The sequence below is a fragment of the Carcharhinus amblyrhynchos genome, chromosome 18 (assembly GCF_965287045.1).
Source record: "Carcharhinus amblyrhynchos chromosome 18, sCarAmb.v2.hapA, whole genome shotgun sequence".
NCBI lineage: Eukaryota > Metazoa > Chordata > Chondrichthyes > Carcharhiniformes > Carcharhinidae > Carcharhinus > Carcharhinus amblyrhynchos.
This window is the reverse complement of record NC_137341.1, coordinates 22329462-22338958: the sequence shown is the minus strand read 5'-3', so window position 1 is coordinate 22338958 and position 9497 is coordinate 22329462. Positions and strand designations below refer to the sequence as shown.

Below are 9497 nucleotides of genomic sequence, written 5' to 3'. Positions count from 1 at the left end.
TTTTGGGGGGCTGCCCCTCTTAATTTTGTCCCTAAGTTAATTTGAGTTTGTTTCACTTGTTGGGTCATCGAAAGAACTACCTGATGAGTGGTATTGAAAAGAACTACCTGATACTGCAAAGAACTATCTGAGGGCCTTGTGAGATAATTAGTCCACATTCTGCCATTTGGAGCAGCTGCTCATCCCAGCTGGTCAGTAATTGGACTTCAATCCCAACTTTGGCGCGAACAGTCTCTCATGAGGAACTTTATTAAATGTTTTTCTGGAACGCCATACAGATAAAATTCATCGTTAAGTTTTCTCTGTCCACTTCAACAAGAAGAGGAAAGTGCATTGGAGCGAATTGGCACTGACTTCCAACATTGATAAACGAGCCCTCGTTCCTCAACTGACCTTATGATTGTAAGTATCTGAACAAAATTTCGGATAAATGAGAAATGACACATTTTGAATGTCTTTGTGCGTTTATTTCTGCTGTTAAATTTTTACATAAATCACCGAGGTTCATTTTCTAATTCTGTGCTTTTGGCAGCTAAACTATTTAATTTAAACTGCGCTTATTTTATTCAGAATGTTAATAAAATATGAAGGCATTAAAATGCTAGGATTGAATCAATACTTCTCTTATAAAAACCACGTAGTCCTTGTTTTAACATAACGGGAAAGGCTGTCAGTGAGACGGAGAGTTCAAGACACATGCAGGGGACAAAAATGGCGCGATTTTATCAGTAGTTTCCGGGCGGATCATAATTAAACAGGAGAGATTTCCAGTCAGTAGAAAATGTTTTATGACACTGAACACTTCCCGGGAGATCTTTTAATGTCAAGCACCGAAACTGGCCTCCGATTGACATGGACATGTTACCAACATGGTACCATACTAAGGGTGAGGTCGCTGCGGGCACAAACCCTGTTCAGGGGGGAGTCAGGACTCCTGTTTGAAGAGTCTTTGCCTCTGGGAGCTGGTCCCGCTCCTGAGTCACCGCCACACACACACACACACACACACAGAAAGGCATGGGGCTGTCAGACTGGAGTGGTCCGCCTGTTGGCCGGGTTTGAGTGAAGAGTTTCCTTTGAGTCTTTGGAAATACAGTTGCGAACTTGCAGGAACTTGGGGTCCCGTTCGGAGGCGAGATTGGTTGCGACAGCTGCTTTAGCAGGGTCCCTGGACAGTGTGTACATTGATATCTCGTTTGAGGGCGCCACGGTGTAGGCTTTCCCCCCAACCGGGGACGGGTCCCGGGAGCGGGGCTCTGTGGAGCGGGAGCTGGACCTCCGTCTGAAGCGGTATCTGTAGCTGGGGATTCGGGCGAGAGCGGATTTCTTCAGGACATCCTTGCGGGACTTCACCCTCAGCTGACGGTGTTTGTCGATGTACATGTGCACAGCTAATACACCCACCGTCTCGGCGATGATGAAGGACAGAGCCCCGAAGTAGAATGACCATCCATAAGAATAATTGTTCTTTTTGGAATCGCTTTGTCCAGGGTCTCCGGCATTAGCCGATATGTAGACAATAATTCCAATTATGTTGCTTAAACCTGAGAGAGGAGGGAAAGGACAGGATCATGGTTAAGTGCGAGATAACTTCCAGACACGCCAGGTGCGCTGGGCGAGATTTTCCGTGTTGGCTCAGTGGGAATAGTAGAGCGCTGCCCGCTGGCTTTCTCGCTACATTTGCCAGGTCTTTGACAAAAAAACGCTGGCGGCAAGTCCTTTCGGTGGCTGGCAATCAAATAGAAATAAAAATAAAGTCAACCCTTTCCCCCCCCCCCCCCCCCCAATATACATAAACTTTCGAGGAAGTGAGGAAGATGATGAGAGTGGGGCAGTGGATGTTGTCTACATGGACTTGAGTAAGGCCTTTGACAAGGTCTCTCATGGCAGACTGGTACAGAAGGTATGGCACTGGATCGGAGATGAGCTGGCAAGATAAATACAGAACTAGCTCGGTCGTAGAAGACAGAGTGTAGCTGTAGAAGGATGTGTTTCTGAATGGAGAGCTGTGACAAGTGGCGTTCCTCAGGGATCAATGCTGGGACCTTTGCTGTATATAAATAAATGATTTGGAGGAAAATGTAACTGGTTTGAATAGTAACTTTGTGGATGACACAAAGGTTGGTGGATTTGTGAATAGTGATGAAGACTGTCAGAGGGTACAGTAGGATATAGGTCGGTTGGAGACTTGGGTGAAGAGATGGCAGATGGAGTTTAATCTGAACAAATGTGAGGTCATGCATTTTGAAAGGCCTAACACAGATAGGAAATATATAGTAAGTGGCCAAACCCTTAAGAGCATTGATAGGCAGAGGGACCTGAGTATATAGGTACAAAGGTCACTGAAAGTGGCAATGCAAGTGGAGAAGGTAGTCAAGGAGGCATATGGCATGCTTGCCTTCATTGGCCGGGCATTGAGTTTAAAATTGGCAAGTCACGTTTCAGCTTTATAGAACCTTAGTTGGGCTGCACTTGGAATCGAGTGTTCAATTCTGGTTGCCACACAAACATAAGGATGTGGAGGCTTTAGAGAGGGTACAGAAAAGATTTACCAGGATGTTATCTGGTATAGGAGACAATAGCTATGAGGAGAGGTTGGAGAAACTTGGTTTGTTCTCACTGGAACAACGGTGGTTGAGGGGTGACCTGATAGACATTTACAAGATTATGAGGGGTGTGGACGGAGTAGATAGTCAGAAGCTTTTTCCCAGGGTGAAAGAGTCAGTTACCAGCAGGAGAAATGTTTAAGGTGTGAGGGGTAAGGTTTACAGGAGATGTACGAGGCAAACCTTTTACGCAGAGGGTGATGGGTGCCTGGAACTTGCTGCCGAGTGGGTTAGTGGAAGCAGGTACAATAGTGACTTTTAAGGGGCGTCTGGACAAATACATGAATAGAAAGGGAATAGACTTAATAGTCCCGGGAAGGGTAGAGGGTTTTAGTTCTGTCGGGCAGCATGGTCGATGCAGGCCTGGAGGGCTAAAGGGCCTGTTCCTGTGCTGTAATTTTCTTTATTCATTGAATACAGAGACCCTCACTCCTAATTTCTCCTGTTCAACAGACAGAAAATTTCCTCTTCCCAAAGAAACTGAAATCCTCCTTTCCCAAGGATGAACCTTCCCCCCACCCCACCATGCACAGGCAATTCCCCCATGGAGCTACCCAGAGAAAGCACCCCCCCCCACCACCGCATTGTCTCCTGAAAGTGCCAAGCACTGCCCCCTAGAACCTCAGGCATTATCCAAGTATGTGCCCCTAACACCTATACTCATCTATATGCACCCATCCTCCCCCCACTCCCCGGCCACCCTGGGGGTTCTATTTGTCTAGTTCACATTGTTCCTGACCTGTTGTAAACCTCACTGAGGAGGAGAGGGATGGGAGTGGAGATCCAAATGTAGGGGGACCAAACCATGGAAAAGTTCGCTAATGAGATTCAAATGTATTTAAGTGAAGTTCCTGTTATTCCATGGCCAGAACCCCATAACTTCACCAATAAGGAGTGTGTGCAGTCATACTGCAAGATCTCGCTGGTCAGAATCTTGTTTTCGGCCTCTCATGGGATTTTGGTGCCCATCGCCATTTGTGCCCATGGCAAATGGAGGGTGGATTAAAAAAAGAAAAAAAACTTGTATTTATATAGCGCTTTTTGCCTAACAGCAGCTCCCAAAATGCCTGACAGTACTTTAAAGGTGCATCATGATTGTAACATAGGGTACATGGTTGTCAATTTATACACAAGATCCCACAGAAACAGTGAGATAATGACCAGATAATCTTTTTGTCTGTATTGGTTGAGGGATTAATATTGACCCAGACACCAGGAGAAATTCCTGTTCTTCAGACTGTTCTTCAAGCTTGTGCTGCAGAATTGCAAATGCTCCCATGGTACAGCATCAGAATATGAGCCTGCACTGTGAATCTTCCAATTTGGAAAGTGTCAGGGACAGGAGGGTGTGACTGCAGCTGAGGCAGGTAAGGCGACCCAGAGGGAAAGAGTGTCAGCCAACAAGTTTGGGATTCTTTCAGCTTGTTTGGATGAGAGTGTGGGCTGCAGCGTGGATGAGTTGACTAACCATGGCACTGTGGTACAGGAAGCCATTCAAGTGGAGGGATCACATAAGAAGGTGGAGGTGCTAGGGGACAGGATAGTAAGGGGGGGTTAAGATAACACTGTTCTATGTAGCAAGGAGTGAGAGTTCAGACAGTTTGTTGTCAGCTGTTGCCAATGCTGGGGACACGTGCTCCAGGCTGGAGGGGAACTTGCAGTGGGATAGAAACTTGAATATGTTGGTGCCAGTGACATAGGGAGAACAGGGAAGGAGGTTTTGCAAAGAAATTTTGAGGAGCGAGGCACTAAATTAAACAACAGAACCTCCAAGATTATAATTTCTGGATTAATACCTGAGCCATGTGCAAATTGACAGAGCGCACATAAAATTAGAGTAATGAATATGTGGCTTAGGACTGGCATGGGAGAGGTGGGTTTTGGTTTATGGGGCACTGGCATCAGAACTGTGCCATTGGGATGACCTACAAAGAACCATACTGGGACCAGTTTTCTTGCAAACCGCACAACGTAGGAAGTAGAGAGGGCTTTAAATGAAATGGGAAGGGGGGCAGGGGGGTGATTCTGGAGCAGAATTATGTAGGCTTCCAAAGCAAAAGGACAAGGCAGCTATTTGGTAATGATAGACGGAGTGTTGCAGGAAGGGACAGAGTGTACAAACATTGACAAAGAGCAACAGATTATAAAGACTTATAGAGACGTATAAGATAATGAAAGGGATGGATAGGGTAGAGGTAGAGAGATTCTTCCTGCTTAGAAAGGATAGCAGGACTCGAGGGCACAGCCTCAAGATAAGGGGGGGGCAGTTTAGATCAGAGTTGAGGAGGAACTTCTTCACTCAAAGGATGGTGAATCTCTGGAATTCTCTGCCCATTGAAGTGGTGGAGGCTACCTCGCTAAATATATTTAAGTCACGGGTAGATAGGTTTCTGATAGACAAGGGAATTAAGGGTTATGGGGAGAAAGTGGGAAAGTAGAACTGATCCACTTCAGATCAGCCATGATCTTACTGAATGGCGGGGCAGGCTCAAAGGGCTAGATGGCCTACTCCTGCTCCTATTTCTTATGTTCTTATGTAGATGCAGGCAAAAAGGGAAAAAATGGTACAAGGCAAAATTATTGGTTCTTCACTTAAATACACATAGCATTCTGCACAAAATGAATTAATAATGACATACTTTGAGGTTAATTCATATGATCTATAATCATTACAGAGACATGGCTACAAGGAGATCAAAACCGGGAACTAAATATTCATGGGCATGTGACTTTTGGTAAGGACAGGCCAGCAGGAAAAGGCGGTGGGATAGTTTTGTTAGTATGGGATGGAATAAGTATGAAAGCAAGAAATGATCTTGGATCTGAAGGTGTAGAATCCATATGGGGGGAGGTAAGAAATAACAAGGGGAAGAAGACACTAATGACCCCTTACAATAGCTATACAGTAAGATGGAGAATAATTCAAGATATAATAAGGTTTGTAAAAAAGGCATTATTTTAATCATGGGTGACTTTAACCTTCATGTAGATTAGGAAATCAAATTGGCAGAGGTAGCCTTGAAGAAGAATTCATAGTGTATTTGGAACAGTTCCTTTGAAAAAGATGTGGATCCAAACAGGGATCTTGCTATTTTGGATCGAGTAATGTGTAATGAGGCAGGTTTAATAAACAATCCCGGAGTAAAAGATTCCAGCGGGAAAGTAGGTTGATCAGCAATGGCAAACATTTATGAAAATAGTTCATGACTCACAACAAAAATCTATCCCAGTGAGAAGGAAGATTCTAGGAAGGGGATAAATCAACTATGGTTAATCAAGGAAGTTAAACTGAAGGAGAAAACATATAATGTGATAAAGATTAGCGGTAAGTCAGAGGATTGGGAAAGTTTTAAAAACCATCAAAGGATGACCAAAAATGTAATGAAGAGGGTGAAGCTAAACTGAGGGTAAACTAGCAAGTAGTGTAAAAACAGACAACAGAAGCTTCTTTAAATATATAAAAAGGAGAGGCCAGAGTGAACATTGGCCCCTTAGCAATGAGACTGGAGAAATAACAATGGGGGATCAGAAAATGGTAGAGGATTAAACAAATACTTATATTTATTTCTTCCCTCAGAAATGAGGGAGGAAATAAATATAATAGCAATCACGAGAGAAAAAAATACTGGGAAACTAATGAGGCTAAAGACCAATAAACCTCTGGACCTGGTGGGTTGCATCCAGGATATTAACAGAAACAGGTACAGAGATATTGGAAGCATTGGTCGTAATCTTCAAGAATCTTTAAATTTTGAAAAAGTTCCAGAGGATTGGAAAATTGCCAATGTAACATCCTTTTTCAAAAGGGAGGGAGACAATAAACTGGTAACTATAGGCCAATTAGCTTAATTTTTGTTATAGGGAAAATGTTGGTGTCCATTGTAAAGTAATAGAGCATTTAGAAATGCATCATGTAATCAAGCAGAGTCAGCATGGCTTCATGAAAGGGAAATCTTGCCTGAAATATTTATGAGAATTTTTTGAGGTTGTAATGAGGAGGATAGTTTAAGGTGAACCAATAGATCTAATAATACCTGGATTTCCAAAAAACATTCAGTAAGGTTCTGCACAAAAGGCTATTTAATAAGATAAGTGGTGTTGGGGCTGATATATTAGCATGGATAGAGGAATGGCTAACTGATAGAAGACAGAGAATTAGGGTAAGGAGGACGTTTTAAGGATGGCAACCTGTAACTAGTGGAACACCACAGGATCAGTGCTGGGGCCACAATCTTTACAATATATATTATTGACTTGGATGAGGAAAGTGGATATACTATTGCCAAGATGACACAAAAATAAGTGGGAAGGCAAGTGATGAGAATGACACAAACAGTCTGCAGTGGGACATAGACAATTTAAATGAGTGGGTAAAAACTTGGCAGATGGAATATAATGTAGGAAAATGTGAAGTCATGCACTTTGGTGTGAAGAATAAAGAAGCTGAATATCATTTAAATAGCAAAAGACTGCAGAAAACTGGAACATATAAATTTGGGGGTCTTTGTACGTAAATCACAAAAGGATAGCATATAAATTTAGCAGGCAAATGGAATATTGGCTTTTATTTCAAAGGCAATGAAGTACAAAAATAGGGATTTCATATTAAAACTATACTAGGCACTAATGAGACTACAGCTGGAGTACCGTGAATGGTTTTGGTTCCCTTATCTAAAGAAAGATATACTGGTATTGGAGGCAGTCCAGAAAAGGTTCACTAGGTTGATCCTGGATATGCAGGGATTTTCTTATGTAGAGCGGTTAAGTAGGTTGGATCTGAATTCATTGGAGTTTCAAAGAATGAGAGGCAACCTTGTTAAGGTACATAGAATTCTCAGGAGGCTTGACAGGGTAGATGCTGAGAGGACATTTCCTCTTGTGGGAGAGTGTAGGACCAGAGGGCATAATATCAGAGTAAGGGGTCACCCATTTAAAACTGAGATGAAGAGGAATTTCTTTACTCAGGGAGTAGTAGATCTGTGGAATTCTTTACTGCACAGAGTTGTGGAGGCTGCATTATTAAGTATATTCAAGGCTGAGATTTTTAATCAATAAGGGAATCCAGGGTTATGGGGATAAAATGGGAAGATGAAATTGAGGATTATATCAAATCAGTCATGATCTCATTGAATGGAGGAGTAGATTCATTGGACCAAATGGCCTACTTTTGCTCTTGTGTACTGAAATGCCTGCACTGAGAATTGAATTTGCGTTGTCCTGACTCAAAGGCAAGAGGGTACTTGTCAGTTTGTGTTGGGTGGTTGTAATAGAGCTTAATAATGAAGGGTGGATAGGGAGTTTGATGGAGTTGGAGACATCATTGAGGGTGGCACGGTAGCACAGTGTTTAGCACTGTTCCTCACAGCGCCAGGAACTCAGGTTTGATTCCAGCCTTGGGTAACTATCTATGTGGGGTTTGCATGTTCTCCCCATGTCTGCGCGGGTTTCCTCTGGATGCTCCAGTTTCTCCTCTCAGTCCAAAGATGTGCAAGTTAGGTGGATTGGCCATGATAAATTGCCCTTTAGTTGAAAGATGAGATTAGGTGGATTAGCAATGGTAAATGCGCAGGGTTAAACAAATAGTTGTAAAGTTTAGAGTCAAAGTTAAATGGGATGGAGAATCGGCTGAAAGTCAGAAAATCTAACTTATCCATATAAATCCATTTAAAAATGACAAACCTGCTGCTACAAAAAAAATTCCAGAACTGAGGACAACATTGTGTTTGCTCTTGTAGAATTCACCAGCCGCAACACAGACACCTCCAAGAAACAGCAATCCAACACTCAGTATTGGAAATATACTGGAAGCCCTGACGATTCCTGTAGGGAGAATGAGAAGTCTGAATAAAAAGTGCCATGGCCTGCACACTATAATTAATGCGGACAGACTGTGTGACAAATACAAGTTTGTGGTCAAACACAATTAAAGTTGTGTGACGGTGGAAATTGTTCTAATACCACATTTATTTTATAATGAGTTTCATAGCAGGAACGACAGCCAACTTTGTTTACAATTCTTTGGAAGTTGATTTGATGTCTCACCAATAACATAAAGGAATAAGCTGACCCGAATAAACTAGGCTTGTACTCGTTAGAGTTTAGAAGAATGAGGGGAGATCTCATTGAGACGTATAAGATGATGAATGGGATGGATAGGATAGAGGTGGAGAGACTCTTCCCGCTCAAAAAAGACAGTAGGACTAGGGGGCACAGCCTCAAGATAAAGGGGAGGCGGTTTAGAACGGAGTTGAGGAGGAACTTCTTCACTCAAAGGGTGGTGAATCTCTGGAATTCTCTGCCTGTTGAAGTGGTGGAGGCTGCCTCGCTAAATATTTTTAAGAAGCGGGTTGATGGGTTCTTGATAAGAGAGGGGATTAAGGGTTATGGGGAGAGGGCGGGAAAGTGGAACTGAGCCACAACAGATCAGCCATGATCTTATTGAATGGCGGGGCAGGCTCGAAGGGCTAGATGGCCTACTCCTGCTCCTATTTCTTATGTTCTTATACTCAGTGTGGTGCTGTGTTTGAAGGGAGTGTGGGCCAGAGGCTGGTCTACAATACTAGTACAGATTCTCTGGTCTTCTGCACTCCCTACAGAATATAGCTACTCAGATATTCATACATGATTGGAGAAATTAACATGCAATTAAGTGGTATGGTTTGGGTTAACAAGTGTGTGCACAGAGTTACTGTTAGGAGTCTATTACAGACACTGGCAGAATAAAAATGAGGACAGCAAACCATTTGAGAAGATAAAAAAGGGGCAATCAGAAAATAATGTTATAATGGCTGATTTCAGTCAGTCAGTTCCCCTCCAAGACCATTTATTTTCACCTTCACATTTCTCACCTTCCTTGTCCTTTTGATCTTAAAAACCCTCATCTACATTGCT

At 42.9% G+C, this 9497-nt stretch overlaps 1 protein-coding gene across 1 annotated transcript in view; it reads right to left on the bottom strand.

The window, feature by feature from the left end:
• Positions 1 to 467: 467 nt before the first annotated feature.
• The window catches only part of LOC145354663 (voltage-dependent calcium channel gamma-3 subunit-like), a 46698-nt gene continuing 37668 nt past the window's right edge, over positions 468 to 9497 (bottom strand). Inside the window, exons 3-4 of the mRNA XM_080206095.1 lie at positions 8286 to 8426; positions 468 to 1544 (exon numbers count right to left, since the gene is read on the bottom strand). Of these exons, the coding sequence (XP_080062221.1) occupies positions 1027 to 1544; positions 8286 to 8426 (659 nt within the window). The 3' untranslated portion in view covers positions 468 to 1026. The remainder of the gene's footprint in view (positions 1545 to 8285; positions 8427 to 9497) is intronic.